This window comes from Danaus plexippus, chromosome 4 (assembly GCF_018135715.1).
Source record: "Danaus plexippus chromosome 4, MEX_DaPlex, whole genome shotgun sequence".
NCBI lineage: Eukaryota > Metazoa > Arthropoda > Insecta > Lepidoptera > Nymphalidae > Danaus > Danaus plexippus.
Window position 1 is genome coordinate 5474498 of NC_083538.1, and position 27675 is coordinate 5502172.

The 27675-nt window shown below is 32.2% G+C and overlaps 2 protein-coding genes across 5 annotated transcripts; one reads left to right on the forward strand and one right to left on the reverse strand.

Annotated features, from left to right (window-relative positions):
• Positions 1-311: 311 nt before the first annotated feature.
• Positions 312-17920, reverse strand: LOC116768848 (phosphoinositide 3-kinase adapter protein 1). 4 transcript variants are annotated; one of them, XM_032659695.2, is made up of 15 exons: positions 17737-17920; positions 9928-10231; positions 9610-9857; positions 4835-4952; positions 4267-4493; positions 4019-4185; positions 3793-3937; positions 3552-3703; positions 3343-3475; positions 2873-3063; positions 1903-2731; positions 1758-1829; positions 1566-1663; positions 1234-1367; positions 312-1128 (listed from the first exon to the last, which is right to left on the reverse strand). In XM_032659695.2, the coding sequence occupies exons 1-15, from the start codon at positions 17738-17740 to the stop codon at positions 939-941; spliced, it is 3012 nt and encodes a 1003-aa protein (XP_032515586.2). In that variant the 5' UTR covers positions 17741-17920; the 3' UTR covers positions 312-938. The 4 variants fall into 4 exon arrangements, with proteins under 4 accessions (XP_032515586.2, XP_032515585.2, XP_061380277.1 ...); XM_032659694.2 differs by lacking the exon at positions 17737-17920 and adding an exon at positions 12086-12243; XM_061524293.1 differs by lacking the exon at positions 17737-17920 and adding an exon at positions 10310-10430.
• Positions 17921-22384: 4464 nt separating this feature from the next.
• On the forward strand, positions 22385-24229 carry LOC116768659 (J domain-containing protein). Its single transcript, XM_032659435.2, has 3 exons — positions 22385-22572; positions 22851-22952; positions 23029-24229. Exons 1-3 carry the CDS (start codon positions 22486-22488, stop codon positions 23347-23349), a joined length of 510 nt encoding a protein of 169 aa, XP_032515326.2. The 5' UTR covers positions 22385-22485; the 3' UTR covers positions 23350-24229.
• The last annotated feature ends 3446 nt before the right edge of the window (positions 24230-27675 follow it).

Below are 27675 nucleotides of genomic sequence, written 5' to 3' on the forward strand. Positions count from 1 at the left end.
TCAAGTACTACTAACGTTTCCCTCTCAATTGAAGGATAATGATAGGAATATTTATTCCCTACCTTTGTACATTTTAAAAAGGACATTTAATAAACTGACATTAAATTCAAAATTGCCGCGGTATCTGCTATATAATATGGATTTTAAAATACTTTATTTTTGAAGCTGGTAACATTGTGGTAACTTATAACATAAAATTTAATTATAAATTAAATTAATTTTTGGATGAAAAAAACATCTTTAAATGGGAAAATTTACTGACTTGTTATAATTTTATTGAGATATTATATTTTGAAGAAAATAAAAACAGATTTATTATTTTTTATATCATGTATTTTGTGTATAAATGCATTTCAGTAAAGAAACTTCTAAGTTAAAAAAACATTTTTCTTTATCATTACTGCGAATATCAAACATTCCTAAACAAAATTATATATGCATGCATTTACAATAACTAGCTATAGTTTTTGTACCGTAGTAATATAATCTTGTAAAAATAAATAAAATGCAGTAACTTATCCTAATATATACAAATATTTACACAATCTTCCGTAACGTTGAAATCATTTTTCAGTCTTTGCTCTTAGAGTTGTTGTCACTTCATAAATCTCTCTCAATGAACTCATCAAACATTGTCTTCGCTAATAATTCTTTAATAAAATTCAAGAGTATATTGAAATGTTTTTCCTCATTCCTTAATAATTTAATAATATGCAACTCTGAATCACTCACGACGTCATCTGTATTCTGGCGCCATCTTTAATAACTGACAGCTTATTGATTATTGTCGTTACACATTAACATGGACTCCGAACAAGGTTTATTGTCGTCATTAACTATCGTAATCAACCAAAGCTGTTTACTTGCGTCAAAAAAATAATATTGGAGTCACTTATATAAAACATATTAATTCTACGTTTAGATCTATATTATCTTTACTATGTATGCGCAGCTGAAATATTCATGTACATGTGAGCGCCGTCGCGATCGTCGCACCTGCTCGCGACAGATCTGTCGCGCGAAGAAAAGTTCAGTCGCAGGTGTGTGGAGCTCGTATCGGAGTCGCAATCCAGCCTTTCTCTGGAGGCGGAGGCTTCTCTCTCAACAATAGTTGCCATGTGTTGACTTCTAAAAATAGTTACAACACAATTAAAATATACCGTAAGCACGTATTAATTTAAAAGTGTTGATAAAAATGAATAGGATGGGATCATTGAAGGTATTTTTATTTACCTATTGTCGTGTTTAGGATGTCCGAATGTTGTGAATTGTGGACATCCGTTGAGGGGTCGCGGCGGCGGCGGGATCAAGTAGTCGTCGAGACGATTATCGTCACACGAATTCATTGTCAGAGTACTCGCGGATATCTATAAATAGACGAGACTAATGTTCATACTTCTTGGACGTGGGGTTGTTATGATCGGAGGAATTGTATTTCCTTTGCACTTTAAACCTAGTTATTTAACTACGAAATAATAATGGTTGTACGTATTACATATAGTATCCTTTTCGGTAAGAATTAAAATTAATATAGGTAGTATTTTAAAAGGAATAAAATCACTCACAACTGATCTAGCCTTATCGTCTAACTCAGACTGGCCGCTGTGTGTTTCTCCAACACTTCCGCCGCTGACTGTACTGAGACGACCGGAAGATGACGAACCTTGGAGGAAAACGGAGATAGAGTTATACTTATACTGAATTACGATAGTCGTAATAAATATTACAAATACATTGACATTCTAAAAGTTACTTACTGTCACTTAAACTGCTGTTCGGTCTAGTGTTCCCATTTCTTTTTTCAATTGTTCCAGTGTTTGTTTCGTGATCTAAAAATTGATAAAAATTATTTTTACTTTACTATAAAATTAATTTTAAATTTATATCATTTACTCCACGTACGTTTGTTGCTCTTGCTTTTTGAGAACATCTTTTTAACTCTCTCGAACGGCGTCGGCCTTTTCATGTTGTCTTTAATCTTCTGTTGTATCTTGTCGTACTCTTCTCTCATCTTATTGAGCTGTTCCTGTTTTTCTTTCAGCGACTGCTGTGTTTCGTTTCTGTTCCGCCACTCCATCACGAGTTTTTCAACTTCAGATATTGTGAACACGTTGTTCTTGAAATCATTTATTATTTCTGCCAGCTCCTCTTGGCCGGAGGCATCTTTGCCAGATTTAATGCTCCCACTGTTGCGAACGTTCAAATTTATCTGACTTATATCACTTGTCGGCGTTTCAATGTTGAAAGTCTTCGATTCTTCGGTGGGTGAGTAAAGAAACACGTCAGATTGCTGCGGTAGTAATCTCGAGCTGTTCGCATACAAATTGTTTGGTCGGAATTTTGGGCTTTCGACCTTTATATTGGATGGTTGGAATAAGTAGTCATGTTCAATAGCTTGCTGAACTCTATCAATTTTGTGATCGTGCAGGGGAAAATCGTTTTGGTAAAATTGTTCCTTCACTTTTGGCAGTTTAATAGGATTCGGTCTTTGCTTTTTCTCTTCTTTCCTATCAGGTGATTCTTCTAAGTTCTGTGTGCAGACTTCACTGAAAGGATCCGATGGGGCGCCGCTCGCGTCTTCCTTGTGGTCACAGCTCGGTGAGTCAACAGTGTCTTCCGTCTCCACGATACAAAGTTCTTCAGGATGTTTGTCTTCCTCTTGTGAGTCCTCTTTATCATTGTCGGACATATTCTTCAAATAGTAGTACATGTTTGAGAATTCGTTTATTTTCTGTAACAATAATAATCATTTACAAATTTAAATTTACAGATTGTTTAATCTATGTTACTTATGTAGTTATTCTAATCTGTTTTTTTTTTTTTGTTGAACTAAGTATCAGAGCCTGTGCATGTAAAAGCTAATAATACTAACGAGATGATCAGCCAACATGTCAGCCAGCCTGTGATGGTTGTGGTCGCGGGCGAGGTCGGGCGGCGTCCTGCGGCGGGCGTTCCTGATAGCGACGGCGGCCGCGCCCCCCGGACACTCTAATAGCTGCCAGCACACACTCTCCAGACCAAACCGAGCCGCCCAATGAAGCAACGTCGGGTACTCCTCGCCGCCTTTACAAAAACACACACATTTCTAAACTGCCATAGAACTTCATACAAGGTTATAGTACACACTGATCCTAAGTCGCTTGTACACTGTTTTGATTAAAAACACATTATACAATCAATCTTCGTAAACAAACATAAACATTTTTTTTCATTTATAAATCTCCGCACACGAGACCACGCTACGTGAATAGCAGCCTGTCCGTCCGTATGTAATTCATCGATGTAATCTCCTGGTTAAAGTAAGGTTCAATATTTTTTACAAATGCCAATGTCACAACTCACTGCTCATGTCCGCTTTGGGGTTGTAATGTTCGTTTGAGGCCAGCAAATTAAAGTGCGGTGGAATATTCTTCTGAAAGGCGTTCAACATCCAGCTGTCCAGTTGTTCCTTGCTCGTAGTCTTAAAACCTAAAGTCTGCAATGAGAACATATTTTGAGTAGGTATATATTATGTCCATTGAATTTTGTTCACCCACAAGCGATTGTTGTACCTGGCACATGAACTCCAAAGGATGATCGGATGCTCTTAACAATTGATCCAACTCTCTCAAACGACTCTCGCATTTTATTTGTCTCCTGCCCAGCGATTGTCCATTCTTGCTCACCCTCACCCAAACCAACATCGACACCTCCAGACATGATTCTGTAAATTAAATAACAATCAGTTGCAAATAAAGATTTGTTTTAAAGTATCAGAGTCTATGTATTGCAGTATTATAATGAGCTGTTTACCTGGAATATCAAATTGTAGTGTATACGGATTTCTTTTCTTAAACGTCGGTATGTGAATGACCTCTCCTTTTTTGTCTACCATTATCTTAATACTATCTTCCTCTCGAATGGGGTCGTTGAGGAGCGCTATCACTCGACTTTGACCCTTTGGAAGAAATTACGAAACTTTAATTAAGTAATTACGTGATAATAGACTAATATTACTATCATTGTACTCGGTACGTACAATTTTAACTTTCTTTGGTACAATCGAGAAGCTAGTTCTATCCGCGGCAGTGTCTTTGCAGTCTTTTGTACGCAGGATACCAACAGCGGCCGTAAGGAATGTGTCCACAAAAGACGTATCCTTCTCCCGAACAGACATCATCTTCCATTGGTCTATGTTGGAATAGTCTGGAAAGTTGTATTTCAATTAGAATATTTGGTTGGACGAAAATCAAATCATATTGATTTTTCCTTAGATAGTATAGTTACCTTCGCAGTTGTTAGATATAATTTGGTTCTTCTCAACTCCTAACAACATAACTAGAACTTTGTCGGTTTTGAAAATAGTATCAGCGTTCAGCTCTCTCTTGAGCTCTGACAATTTAGACGCGAGAATTGGACAAAGTATGACTATTTGTAGTTGAGCTTTGCCCAATTTGTCTAGTTTATCTTGAGATTCAGCCGAAACTAATTCTTCTGCGGTGACTGGAGTGACTCTGAAATAATATTTTATTATTATTTACTCCTTAAAATCCTTAAGGTAACAAGTAATAATTATATCTTTTAACAATATATTTGAAACCTCAATCTGCGTATTCTTAGTACTTTAAAATATAACCTTTATGGACATGTATAGTAAACATTTAATTAATTTTATCAGAGTTATAGTTTGCGATATACAATGTTTTTTAGTCAGAAATCCTTAAAATTAAAAAAAAAAGGTTTTATTTATTTCAGAGTAAATTATTGGTAGGTATAATGTTATGGAAGTTTTTTTTTAATATCTTAAACTATAAAGTCATTACAGTAAAATAAATATTGGTAATAAATGAAATACCTATAATGATGTCTGGCTCTTTGCGACATGATCTTGTCAAAGCTGGCCACGAGGTAGTCGGACCACAAGGCGCTCTCTGGAGAACCTGAGCTCCAAAGTATTGCGATGTCTTCCATTTCTAGCACAAAGTAAATAATCATTTAAAAATAATACTAGAGGAATATATGGTAGCATAATAAAATTTTCTAACGAACAGATCTCATTGATTTTTGGTTGCGACAAAATTATTAATGTTTTGTTATATAGAAGCGCCTATCACGCTCCATCATCTTATCCTATATCAATATACAGTCAAATATAAACGATACAACAATATAGTACAACGTTCATTGTCTTCATCATTTCTCGGAACACATTTCGTCCAAGCCGCTACAGTTATCTCTATCTAACAAGGATATACCCTAAACCCGTCATAAGTTGTGTATCAAGTAAGATTGATACAGTGTCGGCTCGGTATCCGCTGGCTTATGTAAAATACTAACTTGAAAGGATGTGTTGTCAAGGGATAATCGAGCCATAAACGATGTCATTCACATGATGTCAGGATCAAAGTTCACGATTCATAGAGCCCTCATAAGTTTTACATTCATTATTTATTTGTCGATCCTGTACGCTTAACACAAGTCCGTTTCACACTACATACATGCGTTAACAGTCTTTTAATCATAAATCGTCGTAACTTTTATTATTAATATAATCTAGTGAATGAGAAACGAGAAACGCTTCGTATTTTTTGCAACTAGTCGATTCAAACTTGTGCTAAGTACATATATGTTTATAGCCAACAATAAAACCAAGCAGAATATGTATATGTATACTTATGTCATATTATGCAATGAAAATATAAAAATTCTTGTTTGAATTTGGCAAAATCATTAAAATAAATATTAATCTGTAAAGAACATTTGAGATGATGAATTGCATCGACATCTGTGCCTACATCTGCAGGCCGAAGTAACCTGACCGCCCGCTAGCCCTTGTCTTGCCATTACCATTAGAGCGTCCATTCTTAATGGCACTCGAGGCTAATTATAACAATTTTAAGCGTTCGTATTATTAATCCTATATCGACCTGAATATATAATTATGAATAACCCAGTAAATATAATTAAGTATGTACGCCAAATAAAGTGACAAACGTTCCAAAAACCCCATTTCTCCGAGCGAGAGGGGAACATACGCAGGCTGTTAAAGTTTTTATTGCTTCCAACGGCTTGCATACGCATCGTCTGCTTACAAAATATGCTATGCACCACGCGCACCGGAAACTCATACGGATTTATACTTACCCACCTCTACCGCCAAATGAAGACCCAACTAAATGTAATATCCGTTTCCTAAATAGACAAACGTCTACCATCGTGGCCAGGAATAACTATGGCCGATTAGATGCAATGGTAAGGCATATAATAAAATGTTATGGAATGTATGTTATAAAGATTAACGGTTATAACACATCAAAAGAGGTCGAATATAAAGTTATCATAAGATGTATTTAGAAATTTTATATATTGTTGTAAATTTACTTAAGCTGAAGCAATTGTAAATAAATATCTCAGGATATATATAAATTACAGTAACATACAGATATATTTAATTCATACAAAGACTTATTTCGTAATTTAAACGTAACGTATTTTAGTTCAACGGCCTATGTCTTTGATAGGCCGAATGAAATAATGCAGCACAAAGGATTCCGATTTCGGTGCCTTTGATGTAATGTTTTCTCACATAAATATTACCAATTCGACCACTATTTACGTATAAATCTAACCATAAACCGGGACGGGCCAGTTTACCTTTCGAAGAAAACATCTGGCAGTGTTCTTTTGACCGTCTCAAAACACACGCTTCGATAATAATTCTTAATAGTAATATATATGTTGAACTCAACATTTCAAAGCATTTGTATAATATAATTATATAAATGTATAAAGGCATGGATGTTTATAATAAGCATATAAAGATTATAACTCAAGCTAATCTTGGCGCCATGCTTAACATGACTAAAACGATAAATTATGATAGTAGTTATGACAAAGAGTTTGTTATGGCAGCGTTTAGCTCGAAACGGGAGCATCACTGTAACTGATTCATGATATTGAAATAAACTTTTCCTTCTTTTTCTGTCTTCGCCGTACTTAATGTTAATTGAATACTCTGACATCATACTGTAATTAGTATCCAAAAATAATTTATTGATCACGCTGCATTTAATGGATTGGCTCTTAAAAAATTCTGTATAATTATCTGTTGTTCTGAATTCATCATTGTTTCTATAACCGAATTGTGTTTGTTTAGAAGTTTCATCAGATTTCATATATTCCGAGTTAAATGACTCAACTTTACACAACTAATGACCGTATCAGCTAGCTAACTCTTTATTTGGTTGTTGTAACAACTTTACGAATTTAAATTGTCTTCATTAAACCGAATACAACAAATGAGAGAACGTTCAAAATATATTAGTTTGAAGGTTGAGACAATTGGTAAGTTTTAACGAATATTTGATTTAATTGTTAACGAGAAATTTAAAAAAAATATAGTTTCCATTCATTCTAGACTTATTCTATGAAAATGATATCGGCTATCTAATGTTTAAAATTTAAAATGTCCGAAAACGGATATTCTATAAACAAGAAGATAGATTAACACAAACAAAATACCGGATGTTCATAAAGTAGTTTAAAAATGTAACACATAATGAATTTTCATTATTCCTATTACCGTCTTCCCACGTATTTGACCTGATTAGTTAACTTATAATACCCAGAACCCAAATCAATCATCTTCAAGTTTTTTGGATAAAGAAAGTAGATCGCCATCATTATATTCTGTTATATCTAATTAAAACAAACAATTCAAAACAATCACCTCAATTATTAACAAAAATAATTTAAACCTGGCAACTATTTTAACATTTAGTCTAGACAATGCACAGATGAGTATAACGTTTTTTTTTTATATATTTTTAACACCGGATGTAATAAAGCATGGAATATAATTTTGCTGCACAGGAGGGATCCTGTGCTTCAAGTTAGAGAAGAAAATAGGCGTCAAAATTTATATTCCTACCACGAGTACATTACGGGAGTAGCTTTGATGCATGTTAAGTATACCATGTTTATTCTGCCACTCCTGCCACCCTGCATTTGTAATGTGTCCAAGTAATAAAAAAGTTGCCATTCGATATTAGCCTCTAAAGTGAGCTCATAATGAACAAATCGGTATATAAAGAACTTTGACAATGCTACAACTGTTTTGATTGGGTGTATCACGGTGTCCCTTTGACATTTCTTTCAAATAAGAACATATTGCCACCGGAAGAACGAGAAATAACTTAATCAATAATAAAATTTAAAATCGGTTAAAACTCTAGAATATCTATGTATCTCGTATTTTTATTAGATTAGAATCATATTTTTTTAACACTAGACAAACTTCGATGTAGGACGAAAAAACTCAAAATACCTAAAGTATTTCCACCCAACATACAGGTATAACAATAGATCCTTTAAGTTATGTATGAAATATTTTATGTCTGTTGAATTATAAATTATATTTTTTTATGTACTTACACAATAATATAATAATGATATCAAACTAAATATTAAAATAAAAAAATATCAATAAAATTAAATGTTTATATTTTATACGAAAATATATATCAATTAACTCACTTATATTTTCATCAGGCGTAGCTTCGTTAATTTTTCCCATTCTTATTAACACAAATAAAACAATCCACGGCGTTACAAACTTAATAAATTTATCATTTCACTGATGAAAGAACACTAGAATGCGCGCGGAATAAGTTAATCAAGTGGGCTTGCAAACAAGAGCGCTGAGAACAGATTGTTGCAAACTGTTTGCAAGCGGAGTCGCGACAAAGCGTAACGCGCCGACGCGACGGTAACACTGGCGTCAGTCAAAGCGCGCGCACGCACTACGCATACTAAGAGCACTAAAGTCTAAACTGAGCTCTTCGCGACAATGATAATCGCAATACCATCTTTGAATGATATCTCGACAAACAAATTTGAAACCATTTTGGGGCTAATGTAAATACACGAACGATATCGTACGCCAAATATGATGCTGTCAACACTGGACACGTTCCGATTGTATTCTATGCTCATCTCGAAGATAAGTCCAACTGTTGCTTCGTAAAAAAATATACAAACAAATATGTTTGATATTGTCATTGAGATTAAGATAGTAGAGTGTGAATTAAAAGGAATTTAACAAGTAAGATATAAAATATCCGTGTTCTGATATATCGATAAATAAAAGATTTTATAGAATAAAAACCAAAAATTATGAAAAATAATGTTTTTTATAGCGTAGACATTGCTTTCTAAACGTAAATTACGGTGTAATTTTATCAGTATATTTTTGTTTATCATAGGTCAATACAAAGGACAAATCAAAGGGCCATTTGAATGTTTTCTTAAATATAAGTAATTATTAGAAACAATGCATTTCTTATCGCCCTATCACAACGGGTCAAGGAGTTCGAGTGCAACGCTCTTTACTGATACGAGTCCTACGTCTAACGTATTGTTTACGACTTTTTGTCACTATCCATTTCCACATACACCTATAAATAGACACAGTCCACAAAAATCTTCCTCTGTTTAATTGGTTTGTACTAGATATTTCAAAGACAGAAACATTTAACGGACAGTATGAGTTTCGCTATGCTCGGCAATATGTCGTCAATATAATACATAGTTATGTTTATAATTTATATATTTTTTAAGTTTATAAATTACCTTTGAAAGAGAAATTCTTTGGTCGTCTTCTTTTAACAGCCTCTTCTTCTGTTTTATTAATTCTTGGTGGCGGCATCTTCGGAACTTCACTCGGAACAGTCGTAACTTCTCCCGTGCCACCAGAACCAGTGGCTAGGTATCCTCCGACTGAGTGTCGTCTTCGACCTTGCAAGGGAATTGTATAAAACACCTCTTCATGATCCCTTGAACCGTTAGATGTGACAACTTTGGAACTAATTTTGCCCTTTCTGTAAAAAAGTTCTGTTTAAATAAAACTGATTTAAAGTTTTTCTGTAATCAAATGTCTTTTGTGCTTACTTTATACGCGGAGCAGTAAAGGTGTGTTTCATATCTCCGGGTGCACAATCTCCTGGCCGCGGCTGACCTTTGAGAAATGCTTCTGCTTCTTCAGGTTCCTTTGCTGATAGCGATCTGAGAAGTGCTCTGAACTCCTTTCTTCGGGGGCTTTCTGGTTCTCGTCTCCGGGGGGAGCTGAGTGGCCTGGCATTGTCAGCCCAAGCTCGAGCTGGAGCTGATCGGGAAAATTGTTCAGACCCTGAGGCCTGGGGGCCAGCGCTATCCGTGACATCTTTGTCCGGGAACGCGAAGTACGAAGGATTATCTAGAAAAAAACATATGTATATTTATATATTTTTATTTGTAACGTGTAAATGTTAGGTTTCTGTTAAATTTATCCAACCTATGATCACCATCAATTCTTAAATGACGTCCGTAGCTAGAGATAAACTACTGAGCCGCGCTAGAATTATTCAATAACGACAATGAACGAACGGGTCTCGGTAACGTCCAGTGCGGGCTACAGACCAACCTAATTTTGTAGGCCGGAAAATGCGAATTTAAAGCAATCTTTACACAGCCCCAGTACATAATGTCCTTATATAGGACGATGCTCCGTAGATAACTGCGTACTTTGAATTTAAATACATAGTTAGTACATGATGTAATAATTGAAGACAATAGTTAAATTGAATAATCGTGTTACGTACAATGATTTTATTATCATGGCAATATAAATATTATTTATGTACTTAATAACTCAAGATCGATAATATTTATGTAGAGTGCGTGTTTCTCCTTAACTCTAAAAATACTTTATATAATATTAACGTATGTATGTTCCAAGTGTTTTTGAACAGAATGCCACCAAGTGCTTTTATTTTGAAATCAATCCATGTCCTAAAAGAGACTATGATTTATAAAATCTATACATGTAACAGGAAGCAGAAAATATATGTTTAAATGACGGACAGCGTAATAAACATTTCAAAATGGCCAAACTATTCTGGTCAATGGTCCCCATTAATGGATAACAATAAAAATGCACGAATTTCCACGACCCGCATGTGGAATGTATTAGGTTTAACAAATTCCAAAAGCTTTAAAAGAATCCCTTGCAACACATGTCGAGTATACCCAAAAATCACACAATTGACACCCATTCACAAGGGACGCAGCTAATTCTATGTTATTCACAATAATTATACACTAAACGACTGTACGATAATATTATATTAAGTGTAGGATAGGGATCTGTGTTGGAAGATAAATCAACAAAGGTGTAAAGTTTGGCTTCGAAAACTATAGTTTAGATTAAAATGATATGACATCTTGTTTTTATATGCTGTACCTACCTATGAGACTATTATTAAAACGTCTTCATAATTATAATAGTAAAAACATAATTAATTGTATTAAAGAGTTTTATACATTGTAAAGTGACACTTCAAAATTATAGTACACTTTTTGGATTCTTACAGATAAAGAGAAAAAAAATATTAAAGTTCTGTTCTGATACAAGAGCAAATCATTTGCATATTAAATTAATTAATGTTGATAAACAATTATGTCTGTCATAAGGTAATGGATATCTAAGAATAAAATAAGTTTATGAATAATTATTAATTCGGCCTAAATCATCCAGATAAAAAAAAAACTCGCTTCCGTGTATGTACGGATTCAATGATGAATCAATTTAAGTTCTCGGAAAAGAAGTAAAATTAGCGCGAAATTACAAAAAGACGCGGGTGTTACAGTTCCGTAATGAAATTCGTTTTCTTGGTAAAAAAACATTATAAGGGTTATTTAACGATTTTTAATTCAAAACATACTCATTAAATATTTATTCTGTTATATTTCACTTGATTAAATCGTAACAATTACAGTTAGACAAACAAATAAATATGCAAGTCGCGACCACACCAGTATATACACTAAATGAATATTTAAAACCCTAATTAAGTCAAAACAGTTCCTTATTACAATATATCCATAATCAATGCGAGCACTTCATCTGAAGAAATTATTTAGCAAACATCATCTAGGAATTTAGTGTTAATTATATAGCCGATGTTATTTTTGTTCTACCGGGATCGTTTATAGACTAAGAGAATAATAAAAGTTCACTATGTCAGCCATAATAAATATGAATAAATTAAAAAAAAAACTTAAAACTCACTAGTGGCCCGCAGACAATAGTCGAACTGAGGTCCCATGTTTAGACTCTGAACACAAACTAAGCACGACACATCCCGGCGAACGCTTGGCGGGCTATGGCCGTCTATCTCGTAACGCACGCAGGTGAACAAGCAACCAACACGTGCGCTTTCACAGAGGGAAGCTTTCTTAGCACGCGAACAGGAAACGTCCAAGAACAAAATCACGTATACGTTGAAGGGGAGCCAGATTTAATTTTGAGTGTTCGTGCGTGTGCGTCCATTTTGGTAGCACACGCCAGCTTTTATGTTTGTAAATAAACTACGCACATTGTTGATGTTGACGTCCATACATATTTGGTACCAGCTTCGTTGGTTACCTAACAGCTAACAGCTAACCTACTGCTCGGCATTACAAATAAAACATATATTTTGCCTATGTAAAAAATATAGTAAACTATCAGAGCGCCTCTTGTGTTTTATTCAAATTTATTCGTTGTACATATTTAATCATTAAATATGATTGAAATAATAATTATATTGTGTTGTGTCGTTCTTAAAATGAAAACTTTGACAACTGTGACGTCTTATAATCAGTCCCAGCTGCTTCCTATTGCATACGAAATATAAATATCTTAGTTACATTCCAGCAATTATTGTTAACTAGGTTATATGTATAACATTTGTTTTCTACACATGTCATGAGTAACGAGTAATGAAATATTTGACAATAACAAAAGGATAGGAAAACTATTTAAATCACCCCAGCTAGGTATTACTCCGCTGAAGTGCATTTAAAATATTATATCATATCATAGTTAATAGTTTTATATATTAAAGCGACCATTTTAAAATAACCCACTTGTATAGTGGAAGTAAAAAAATAAACCAGATGTCGGTCTCACTGTGTTTACTTGCATCTGCTGTAGAACAAAGCACGTTTTTGTACCACAGAGAATTAATGAAGAAGAACAGGGAAGTTGGTTTTCTTACTGATTTTAGTTCCGAATAAATGGAACGTTGTTTGTCTGTCAGAATATAAGAAAAGAAGTTAATATATTAAATGATCTGTCCCAATGAGAGAGTGACAAGATGAGTTGTGTAGGTAAGAACTATACTACGTAGTAGGTATATTGAAAAACTAAATGTATGAGAAGATTTGATAACTATAATAAAAAAAAGTAAGAAAATATTGCACATATGGTAATATTTTCTTACAAAAAAAAACAACAAAGTAATTTTAATTAAATTAAACGTAATGTTCAATAACTATTCCAATATAAATAAAACAACTAGACAATTCTATTAATTTTTGTTATCGAGAAGCTTTTTTACCAATTACATTTTAAAGTCTATTTCGGTTGGCAATGTATAAGTTTCAATAAAGTATAAATACGTTCCAAATTAAATAACTTAAATACGTTCAAAAGAAGTCAGCTAATAATTGAATTAAAGAAATATACGAGCTTCTTTTGGTAAAATTAAAATTTATTAATGGTTTTTCTTTTAATATCACCTGCTGTCAATGTTGCATTCTGTCAATATTTCTACCAAAATCTGACAGTATTTCGTCAAAAACCCTCTAGCAGCTAATTTTGTTTTTGTAACAATAAAATTAAATAAAATATTTAAACGTTCAAAAAGCTAACAATATTTAAAAATATTACGTACGAAACCATTTTAAACTTCGAAATTAAACGACCAATACCGTTTTTATTAGCGTATTATTTTTAAAAGTCATCTTAATCGCAAAAACCAGATGACAAATTAAGACATCAAAAAAGGATAAAGACATAATTTCGAGTTCAAAATCCTGTGGGTATTTGCGGAATGTCTGCGTGTTTATTTATGTTAGTGCATGTGCTAAAATCTAACATTACTCATCCCTTACTCCGTCGGAATATAACTTAATCTTCCAAGCATTTCGTGTACTAATTCTCTGTGTCTATTTATCTGTTTCGATCGTTAATTTAGAGGAATTTATTTGCAGTAACATTCAACAAACTTTGTGATGCTCAACAGTCAACAGTATACTTTGCATATTTGAGATCTTGTTAATAAAATTATAACTAACACGCGATTTTCATCTTAAAGATTATTTGAATATTATCGTCGGTATAAATATCTTTTCTCTGAATTGTTCTTATTATTATTAAGTGTTTATTAATTACTGGCTGTAACAGCGACTTTGGTTGAGTGGAATACTGACTTTTTTACATACCTTTAGGTTTATTTTGCTTAATAAACACAATGGTTTTGGTATGAAAAAAATATTTTACTATAATGCTTTTCTATTCACGATATTAGAATTTAGACTTATGGCAAATAAGATGCTTCTGCTAAGATTTCTACAGCGGGATAGAGCTGCAATGAGCTACTTAGAGCCACATATTTTTCTCTCCTGTCTTCCAAGTAAAGACAGCGATCCGTTGCAATTTAAATACATCTACATATGAAATTACAAGACGTGTTAATTAACCTAACTTCAAAACAAATTAGCATATACTAAATACATATAATACGCGAATAGTTGAATGCTTAGGACAGCTGTGCGATTGTGGGCTCACTTTATATGCAACGCATTCTGTACAACCTGAAAATGTCCAACCTAAGTTGAGTCCTATTTCGTGTAATTGATTATATAGATTTTAAGTCAACTTACACTGGTTATTGATAGTTTCCGAAAATGATAATTTTTAAGCTACGATTTCCATTATTATTATTTATACTAATATGAAGTTTCAGTCAAAGCTGCTTAACATAGAAATAATAGATAGTACATAAGGTAAATAAATTTAAATGTTCGACATCATTTAAATTGCCATAACCTTTTGTTCGTGAGCCGATTGATGAGAAATAAAGACTAAATATTGAGTGAAACTTACCACAATACATTACTGGAAAATACATCATAATTGAATAAACGGTTTCTGACATTAGAATACACAAAAACACAGACAAATAGACAAACAGAAAAAATTCAAACAATCACGGTTTTGGTTTCAGTTTGCATTAATTAAAGTATCAATAATTTTTTTCTTATACATCTTCCATTTACATACATCGTATAATGACATTTTTATTATATGTATACATTTATGTCTAAATAAAAACACATTACAATGTATAATTTACACGTATGCAAATTTTGCTATCATTTATTCAATGACACGTAATTTTATGCGTAATATATGTTTTGTTTATTACTTTAACAATATATTAACTAACAAGTAACATACTTAGCATCCAGAGGCGGGCAGGCGAAAATTATTGCTATGGTAACATTGGTGGAATATTGAATAAGGGTCAATAGACAAAGATGGGCATTATCATCGACGTACGGCTTAGTTACAATTGGCTGCTTCCGCTTGTGTCGAATTAATTCAATGAGCATACGTTTATGGTGGGTTAATTTCAGACAAATTTCATCGGATACTAGCCCTTAATGATATAGCATTAAGGACTTCTATGGGAAGCTCTTTTATTATATATTTCGTATGTACTTATGTACGTATTTTATTTTTGGTATGTTTTCTGAAGATTATAATTTCCTTAATACAAGTCTTTCTTATTGTGCACAAGCTGTTGTCTGTTTCTCATCTTGGAATTAGTTTTGTTTCGTTAAAGTATATTTATTTATCAGTACGCTTAGCACAGGTTTGTTTGGTCATACTTCATACGTAGTGTCTCCCGTTTTTGTTCAATGCACAATGTAAAAACTATATGACAAGATATATGAATGAAAACCTATTAACTCTCCGTTTGTAAGGTGACAATGTAAACTTGAGGTAAGTACACAGATTTTAATGGTCAAGAATTGTTTTGAAGTAAATCACATTGTTAAATAAAATTTACGTATGAGTGATGTTTTCGTACTGTCAACGCTTAGTCTTAGAGTTAAATTAAGGCAACATATTGCACATTATGTTTAAACCAACGCGTGCTTTCACATTACATTTTAATTGGCCATTATTTCGCAACTCAGATTTAGATGAACAGTTCAACGACATCTCATTAAAGGTTTAATTGCCTAATGAGGAACTCTGGCATTCTGATACAATTCAGATGCATGGATTATGCAGATTATGTACAGGTGAACAAATAAATTTACTACATGTTACATTTTGAGATCAATGTTCTTCAAAAATAACTGTGACATATTAATGATATTTATTCTTAAAGTATTTTATTAATTTATTAAAACCAATTTTACTTCTGGTAACATTCAGATCGAGATATTATTGCAGTGACCTCTTTTTTTAATATTATATAAGTACATACCTACCTACTTATATATATATGTTTTATTTTATCTTCTACCGGTTTTTGTTTATATTAATCGTCTCCTATTTATAATGCCAACATCTTATTTATTAATAGAAGTATTTTATGAAAGTTCACTTTATAATTAGGCGCCAGCAATTAAATAGAAGCGATGAATAAGCATCTATTACACAATCTCTAAAGTCCGGTGGCTACACTTGAAATACGACGTAATATAAGAATAAAGCTACACATTGCCATTGAAACAAAGAATAATAAAGTTTTAATTAATGCATTGTTCAAACGAAACGGTGCCAGATACATCTTTGGAGCGAAGCTAACAGTACCCAACTATCAATGTCATTGGCGTTTGTAGGCTAATAAGATACGAACTACGATTCATTATTTGTTGCTACAACTTACTTTATAATAATAAATTAATGTCAAACTATCAATTAAATTGAATTAATATTATATTTTTTGTAATAATTTAATTATATTTTTTGTAATAAATTAATATTCTATGATTGTTATTTATTTTATGTCGATATAATCTGTGTCATACACTATTCTTAGAAAGTGACAAATTATTTGTTTTATATGGTTATGAATTATTATATATTTCACAATTTACAGTGCATTGTGTCAGTAATGAAATATTCTACCGTCTCCAACCATTTGTGTCAGTTGATATTCGTTTGTATAGTGGACGTGACCCATTTCTACAAGTAATCATTATTGTAGGTTATATTGAAGTGCCTACTTATGTCTTCAAAGTAAAATTGCTGTTATTATAAACAAACAATTGTATGCACTTTAATGGAACTCTGAATGATAGACGAGTTCGTAGAGGAGTATACGAAGGAAAATCATAAATGCATAATCTATTTTTGAGCGAAGTTCAGCACAAATATGAAAATGAAAACATTTTTAATTAGCAAACTTATTGAGGAAATAATTAAACCGACAAGTAAAACCTTCTTGCAAACTCGGATGAACTCTTCTAAACTTTTTAAATAACACTTTTGTTTTATTATAAGAATATCCTCTGTGTTATCTTTAGAAAACAGTTCTTATTGATCTAATTTTTATTTTTACATCTGTACCGGGTCAGACAAATTTATATGGAGGACGTTGTTTTATAACGTATTATGTGTTATAACCGCGACATCAATATTGTCAAAAGAATCACAAACGCTGAGCCTCATAATGTGTACCTCAAAAACATACTCGAAAGACGCACTTCGGACGTTTTAAATAAACACTGACGTTCACGTCTACATATTAAAACTATCTTAACAAAAAATTATTAAGGTTGAACAAACTTTCGGCGGGTACACGGGGCGAATAGAAAATGTGGGAACAAGGCTCAGAGCATTGTTGTTAAGCATTCATATGGCACTCCGCTCACCCATTGAGGGGACATCCGCCTCTACTTCCGCTGCCAAAGATGGTGGATCGTCGACGTCTAGTTCGTTGACAGTCAGCGTCGTAACACCTACAGTGTCATAACACCCCAAACAATATTATTAACAGTAACACTATCGGGACACGAATTTTACATAAACATTACACGCTCCGCACAGCCGTTGTGGCCGATGAGTTCTGTAAACTTGCGTTGGATCTTCTGTAGCTATTTTTGATGCAAAAGCGTGTTGGGAGTTTAAACGCCAATGTCTAGAGCATGCACGGAATATGCAATGTCGTCAGCCTTGATGTTTATATTAGGTTCATAGATTTTCCTAAACTGTCATGTTAGATCACTTTTTGTTTTGAACAATTAATGTTTTAACAGTTATCTATGTACTAAACATTTTTATATTGTATACACATTCCAAATATAACTCCAGCTACAACTTGCGCTTATTTTAACTAAATAAATATTGAATAGATTACAAAAAAAAATTGCAATGTTAGATGATTAAATAGTGATCTTATTGCGATTAATGATTGTAGTAAATAAATTCTAAAACAGTTGTGGTCGGGTCGTCTTAGTGGGGTAGAGTTAATTTTAATAACATGTAATGAGACAACATCATTCTTTACTACCAAAAAACCTTTCTACATTTCAGTTTATTACAACGATACGATTGCGGATTATATTATCAATTCCACCGAATAATATGTTAAGTCATAAGCATGATTATAATAGTGACATAGACGACCTAAAATATTAAATAACCTCTTATACTAATGATGTTTATACATACTACGACATACATTTTACAATAACGGATAAATAAATAGCAAAAAAAATATTTTATGATTATATTGCCACTATCGAAGAAGTCCTATTAGTAAATATAATCCAAAAATGCTTTACATAATTTTCCAAAAGAGCTGATATTCTTACACTGCTGGGCCGATATTAACCAAACATATGAGGAATCACCGAAGGGAAACTGGACGTCCGAGGTAAACGAAACGAAATCATCTGGTCCGTTTAAAAACTACGACACGACAAACACACACACAGGCATCGACGCCAAACATATAACTTCCCTTTTTTCGCGTCGGATTTTAAAAAATATATATATTTTAGCTCAAATATAAGATGAGAAATGAATTAGTACATATACAAAAAAAATATATATACATATATGCTTAGAATTTATTTATTCTCGAAAAATATTTTATGGTGCAAGTGGCTCTTAATTAAATACCGTATAACAGTTTAATACATATTAATTTCAGTTTATTATACTCAGTGAATGACACAGACAAAATATAATAATTATGAGGCGTGGTTAACTATCTTTGATTATGCTTGAAGATGATGTTTAACACATTACAATTCATCCTAAATTTATAAAGATATTTTCGTGTAATGTTCGCATACAAAATCTCTAATGTCAGAATTGTACATAGATTTCGACAATAAACAGTCTATCCCAAAATACCTTAAGGCTTGAAGTATTAAACAGTTATTACAAAAAATGAACGTAATATTTGTATTTTAAAATTTTCTTCAGTAATAAGCAAGTGTATATCTTAAATTACAAAAAAAAAAGCAGATCCATAGTGTACGTACGTACATAAAAAGGTTTTATTACATAAATATTAATAAACTTGGAAACACAATATATTTATATAGAGGGTCGGATTATTGGTATACAAAAAGGGAAAACAGATTCGATATATCATAGTAATCATAACATTCGATTCCACCGGACGTTAATGTTGTGTTTGTACAAAACTAAAAAAATAACCTTGTTGTAAATCCTTTGTCTAATATAAAGTCACCTACAATCGGTATTGAATTATTTTGTTTTGGAAGACAATGTCGGCGTCTCCCAAACTCTTTGAAGAAGGGTAACACGCTTTAAGTTGCTTGCTTCGTCTTACTCCTTGCGATTTAAGTTTTATCTGCCATTTTCATCCTCCGCGCACTCTCTATATAACATTCACCTGTAAGTCAAGACAGATGAATGGTATTCAGATTCAGATGGATTATATTCAAACTACCTAATTATAAAGCGTGATTTGTTTCGTTACAAAGAGTTAATCTTTCAAATCTTCGTCCACTATCGTCTAGCGGCTAGCCTATGGGCTGTCTCATAAGAGATTCGTATTACTGAATCTAATCCCTCATAGATCATATTGGTCTTGCCATAATGTCTTCAGAGCAAGAAGAGCACAGCCAAATGACACTACTTTAATCTCGATCATGAAATTCTGAACCTTGCTGGTGTATAAATTTATGATCGACAGGTTGTCTACTATTACCGCCTCGAAAGTTGACTTCATTCTCAGAATAGGTTCGCGGCTGACCAACTGTCCCTCTGGTAATTCAGCTTCTTAATCGCTTGCTAAGGTTGCTGAGGCAAATTTTGTTCAATGATCTTTGTGTACTCTCTTTGCCTCGAACTCAACCTTGGTCGATAGCAGTAGGGGCACAAATTCCATCACCTCATAATTAAGATACTCTATTCCTGAAATAGGCAACTCGCAGAAGGATATCTTATTACCTGTAAGTCGAGTGTGCCTGATGGCATACTTACAGTGGTGCTCAAAATATGGACTCCGGAGCTATGCCCTATTTTAACGTGAAATGAAATTCACACTTTTTACCAAAGAATTTCCATTTTCGTGGAAGATTGCCAACGAGCACCCTGTCCCCAAAAAGGTGATAGACCACATCCAATGAATTAAAGTCGTTCGACTGATTATATTTTATTATATTTCATACACAGCTCGGTTTCCGCCATTGAGAGTCAGGTTTATCTTTGACATAGCGAAAGCGTTAAATCGGATCTGGCTCCGGGGCCGTCTATCAAAGCTACCATATTACAGGTTGTCCCAGGAACTTTACGAATAAATCGCTAACTTTCTGTCCAGCAGGTGCATAAAGGCTGTTGTTGTTGACTTAAATGCTACCATCTCCGAAGGCTCAGTGTTATCCCTGACGTTGTTTCTGCTACCTATAAATTAGTGACATGTTGTATATTAATGATAGCATTTATGGAAATGAGAATGACAGCACCAGGGATGCCTTCTCATGGTTCCATGCCCATTAGCTAGGTATCTAAATATGTAGAAAAATTTACTATTGAACATATCTAGTTGCAATGTTGATATTGCTTCTTTATTAAGTAATGAGTTATTGTACTTTCCTATAAAAAATAAATGTAAATTGGTCAAGTGATTTTTGAAAACAAAAAAATATTGTGTACTACTTTCTTTAATATAGTTTTGTCGTGGATGATCAAAAAACACATGAGAAGTCTCTAACCTAAATATAAATACCTCTTACAAGTATTGTATTAAATCTAATCCTGTTCTAACACTATAAAATAACGTAAGAGCGTACAAGTTAGATTTCCTTTTGTAAACTTCGTATCTATGGGTTCACAATCAAATAGTTTAAAAGTATATAAAACAAAGTTTAATATGCAAAAAATAATATAAGATTTTATGACATGGCCACATATTTATAAAGCTTTAACATGTTTCGTTATACAATGGATTCAAGTAGTGAATACAGGAGTGCTGTCTGTTTACGTGACATAAAGAAAAACTTTTTTTTTTATACTTTTAATAATTTTGAGATCTAAGATTTTCGCGAGTTTTATTCATTTAAATGAAACTAGTGAAACCGTGATCACGGTTGCTGAAAAGTTTATCCGAAAAATAACCGACACCGAAACCGTAACCGAAACGTCGGGAGTATGTAGTTTTTTACAAAAATAAATCATTTATCCCAAAAAATACTAGTTTCATTTTAATAATTTTTCTTAACATTATATTTATATCTCTCTCTTCCTATACCTAAAATGTACACCTGAATATATACGAATGGTCTTAAATTGTTCTGGATATGTTTTATTTTAAACTATGTGAAATTATTAAAATACATATATAATAATATGTGTAAAGGATTTATAAAGAAATGAAATTTCTAATGTGTTATTAACAATTTTCGTCTTTATTTATGTTAAAAAATAATTTATCTACAAAATATGCAATAAGTATATTTTTTTTAGTTGTTCGGTTTGGCTTCACATTGTTTAAGTTTATATTTATATTAATAATTTTCCTTGGAAAACCCTGTTTTATATAAAGTAAAAATAAAGAAAGACCCTGATTTTTTCCAAATAATGAATTAAATGGATAATAAAATGAAAGCATCTGTGTCGGATTATTGATTGCCCGAGCTGTGACATGCGCATTAAAAGCTCCATTCATGCATAGTACTACCACAGCACTTTACATAGAACGTGTTTTACACTTAATATCTTTTATAATACATTGCTCGTTATTTGTGTTAACATAGGAAAATGTTCTATAAAACTAAGCAATGGTGAATACACTAGAATATATTACCAAAACGCACACAAACGGTGTGCTTGTGAAGTGACTTTATACTAAATGTAAGTGTAGGTGTGGATTGAAGTAGTGTGCGTAAATTGTGAAACTGAGGCAAATATTATGTTGCCTTATTGCTACAACTGCTATCATGCCATTTTAGTCCTTTTCGTATTGTAATAAAGTGCAATAAGATTAAATCTACTGAGTTTTCGTGATTTGCTTTCTGTTTTAGCAAGGTAGTCGAGTACACAGATTCAACGTAGTTTCCACATTGTTGTCGTATACGTTACTCAGAATCACATTGACAAGTTTATCATTATACTTCGGGGTTTTATCAGGGAGGGTCGTGAAAATGACCGGAGTGGACGAAATACTAAATTATCAAAAGAATCCTGATGATGACTTCTATGGTTTACTCGGATGTGATGAAAGTTCCACTGTAAGTACACTTTATACTATATACATTTGGATTTTAATTATACCATTCTAATTTTGTATTGATTTCGAAGTCCTATTTTGACCTCAATTAAAATCCTTGAGCTTGGCTGTTGACCCACATTCAAGTTATTAATTAATGCTTCTATAAATGTATGTAATGATTTGTTATTTCATTCTTTGTATTTATCTTAGTTGTCTCAGTTAAATGGTGCATCTGTTTTCGTTTGTTCAAGGTTCTAAATAATAAGAATATTGATTAATAATACATACTGTTTTCAGGTAGAACAAATAACTGCTGAGTATAAAATACTGGCTTTGCAATATCATCCTGATAAAAATGATGGTGATAAAGATGCTGAAGCAAAGTTCCAAAAACTAAAAGTATATTTTTATTTAAAGGAAATATATATAAGAATCTAATGAAATAATAAATTCTAATGTCTTGTCAATATTTTAGGAGGCAAAGGAAACTCTTTGTGATCCGATGAAGAGGGCCTTGTATGATAAATGGAAGCAGAGCGGTATTTCAATGGGCTATAAACAGTGGCTTGGTATGAAAGATCATGTCCAGCAGTCCATGCACTGGTCCAAGCCCAACACTAAGGATCGCATGTTGGAGGATGAGGCCGGCCGTTCCTCGGGGCCGTCTAGCTTGGGCCCAACCAATGCTGCTGCTCGTCGTGCTTCTGAGGGCGGGGCAGCTCTATGGGGACGTTGGGGCGCCAATCAAGAGCCCCCCTCTGAAGTGATCTCCAAATTCCGCAACTATGAGATCTAATCTCAGCGGTTAATATTTTCTTTCTTTGCAAGAGGTCTATGTGCCCTGAACTCTTGTGTTTTATATTATGTTTATAGGCTGTTAGAAGCTTGCCAAATCTTTTATTTAAATAGTTAAAAATAGGTTATATTATTGTTTAGAATATCTTAAGGGCACAATTTATATTCATCAAGTCGGCTCAAATTAAAATGTTGCTCGAATGTCACTCGATATCTGAATGTTCAATGTTAAATGTTTTAAAACTAATTCAAATATTTCTATGTGTTAGAAGCCCCACTTAGATTTTAATTTTTAGTGTTTGACACAAGTCTAGACATCCTTTAGCTTTAAGATGTGCACATTCCTATAACATGTGAGTCTGATTATAACATTTCTGCTGTATTACAATATTTAAAATTTATATGAATCTCTATGATATTTTGAAGATTTATATTTTGGATCCTCTTTAGACTAATTATATTTTATCTGTGAGTATTACATTACCCACTGATCGGAGAAGGTGTATAACTGGAATTGTTGTGACTTAAGTACAGGGTATTGTTGGTGAAGGAAATATCAGATTTTTATGTTTTTTTTTTCTGTAACCTTAACAAAAATATTATATGATTGTTTTAATGCTATCCTTAATAATCTTCTAAATAAAATGAATGTCTCCCTGATAGGTGTAAGTAGGTATTAATATGTGTTAAATGTTTTCAACAGTATTTAATCTTTATTGGATGTTTTTAAATATATTGATGTTATATTAATAGAGTAGTGATTTTAAATCAAATGTTTTATGTCTATGAGAATCTCTGAATTATTGTGACAATTTTATTTTAATGTTATTTAAATCTAAATGGAACAATAAATAAAGTTTATCAACATGCGAACGATAAAATTTGTGTTTTATTTTATAATATGATAATAGTTCCCCAAGTATAGATATTGGATTTGAGTAAACATATTATGAAAAAAGAGTAGCTATGCTATAAAAACAACATGATGACGTCAATAGAGCAGTAATATCGGGGGTTTCCTAAAATTCTACGTTTATTAAAATCGGTAATACCCATAATCATAATAATTGTGACAAAGATACAAAATACATTTATATGTCATGGAAGTATACTTAAAAATATAAATCATAATGACACCTATTCTATTTAAAAGTTATATATCCTATCTGAACAAAATTTAATTCTTAGATTTTATTCAAATTTAAAGTTTTATCATCATGTATGCTTTTAGTTATACTAATTTTACTGCAAAGATTGTTGTTTGCACATAAAAGTAATCCTATAGTCACTTATAGTGGTGATATATTCGGTTTACTAGATATATGAACCTAGATTTCTGTAAAGGTTACCCAAGTAGTTAAGGTTAGTGCTCCAGTTACACAGATTCCAATCGACATGACATGGGCTACCGCGCACGGGCTACGTGAAAGAATCAATAGGACGGCCCGACAAAGCAATAAACACCCATGCTTGAATACATAGGTGTATTCATATTAGGCTCATATGAAATTCACTCTTGTTTCCAACAGTTACATAACTTGTCACTTTATAATTACAATTTATTATTTCATCTATATTAAAATGTCAGTTTTTTAATAAAATGACGTTAGAATCATATGTTTTTCTCTTTTTAGTTAAGTAGACTAATATTTAAACTAAGTTATATAGGTAATAAATTAAATTACATTTTGCTTTAACGCTATTAATATACAATAAAAACTAAAGCAGCTTATTATATTAATAGATGATTATCTTTTTAAGCCAATTCACCGTGAAAGATAGGTAATAAAAAGTGTAAATCTTGATAATGTATATATTTATAAATATGAGCGCCTTACACCTTAACTTAGCAGAATCTATAAAATTCATAACATCGAAATTGCTAATCGTAGGACGGTAAACTTTAGATTATTTCTTTAGAGAACGGCCGATTAGTTTGCTGTCTCTTGAAAATTATGAATTTCTCTTTCAAAGATATTTATTTAATTTATATGAGTAAAAGAAGTTTTGGTTTTTTAATTACAATTGTATTTCTATGACGTTATAAGACCTTTTTTTTGTATAAACACTCCATTAATTATAACTAAGTAGTAAGTACCACAATATTTCATGTCTTATTAATGCACCGTAACACTTTAATTTTCATACAATTTTTTTGGAAGGAATGTTGAGTGCTTCATTTAGATAATAACACGAGAGAAGAATGAAATGAAATATGTGATTGTTATTCTGATATTATTACGTAAAAATAATATCGGATTACCAAGTAATCAAGTAAAAAGTAGGTCAATAACTACTTCTAACAATGGCAGCCGAATTGAAGTGAAGAATATTAAAACAATTTAATTATTGGAATTAACCTAAATATATTTAAACAAAATATAAACTGACTTTTCAATCATTTTTCAGTAATATTGATTGAGGATAATGGCATCGAAGCTTCTCACAATTTTGTACTCAATTTATAAAAATGTTAGACATCAAAAATTACTCTATTTATGACATACACGTACATAATATAACATTATTTAAAAAAAACAGACTATTGATTCTATCAAAAAAGGTAAAGTGTTAAAACAACAGCATAGTTTGAATAAGGAAATTATCAGTTTTCCATTAAAAGCTTCCACTATGGAATTGGAGCAATTTGCTTGTGAAATATACCCAGGCGCAAAGTTCTAATGGTCATTTGTAACTTGCTTTTTAGTCGTGGTTTTATATATATATATATATATATATATATATATATATATATTATGATATACTTAATTACGTTGTTTTAACTTTTAAAACATTTTACATAACATTAAAACGCTACGCTATAAATTAAGACATATGAATAGTATAAATATAAAGTAATGTTTCATATTTAATAGTTTCAACAATATTGATATTATATTTTTTTTTTTTGCAAGTATTGGAGCGAAATAGAACAAGGTATTCTACCGTACGTAAATTTTTAGACGTTGACTATGTTCATATTATGACCCTTGCAGCATTTTATTTAGTGTATTTTATGAAAATAAATTAGATACAAACTAAATCAAATTACAATTCTAGGATAAACTTAATTAAATAATATCTCTTAGCCACAACGACTGTAAGAACCGATCAAGTACACCTTTACGCCAATAGGTGGTGTTAGAAAAGACTACCATCTTGTATTATCTATCAAATGTCACTAATCTTAATTAAGGGTTATTTCATGATATATTTATTTCTTTAAGCTTTTTGTGTTACGGCCGAAAATTCATATTTTTAATATACGCAGAGAACTTATTATGGAAAAAATAAGTTCAATGTTATAGATGGGCAACCTTCACCATACATACAGTCCTACATGCTATGGATATTGGTTCAACGAGTTGAGGCGCGATCGTGCAATTATTTTTGACGAGGAACAACCAGGATGCCCGTAAGACTTATTGGATATAATCAGTGGATAGATTTAATTAGAAATGGAAATAAATCAGGTTCCGAGTATCGTCGAAAAAAGTGTAGTTCCTCACGGAGAGTTCGCCAGTTAATCTAAGTAAGATCCTGTCTGTGTAATTGCAAGACGTGGTCTGGTAATTACTTAAATACCAACCCTGCTATTCCTACTAAACACCTTGTGTTTATATTCTATTCCTGTTAAGAAAACTTGATTACGATTTGAAACATGAAATGAATAGGATTTTGTAGAAATATATTTTGCATAGTTTTAAAAGTTATATTAGTGTTGAAATATTGGAAATATAAAACTACCTACAACTACCTCTTAAGTACAATATCGTGCTCATGGCATCTTAATTTCTATCATGGATATTTAATGACCGCGATTCGAAACTCTAACAGGCTCCCAAAAATTCAGGATGTTTTTTAGATACAAAGTTATTAAATAATAATAATAATTGAAAACTTTTAATTAGCAAAAGATTATTAGGTATTTTGCATCTCCGTTATTTGCATTGCTTCCAAAAGAATGACATAAAATAAGTCACACCAGTAAATAACGAAGACGAGATGTGGCATACAGAGAACGTGATTTCGTTCTCCGTAATATATTATTTAAGTCTAAATTACTTCTCATAAAAACGAAACTGTTTTAGTCGAATTGAAAGGAATTTGTTTTGGCACAACGATATTTATTTCAACTCCTTACCAACAATATTTGTATTTTGTAAACATAATGTGTCTTCAAAAACACTTGCAGAATAATACACATAGTCTGAAGTCAGATATTGTTTAAAAATACCGTAGATTCTTCATCGGCAAACAACAGCGCGTGCGGCGTTCGGAAGCGTACGTCATTCGTACCAGCAACATTCTGTTTGACATTACATGG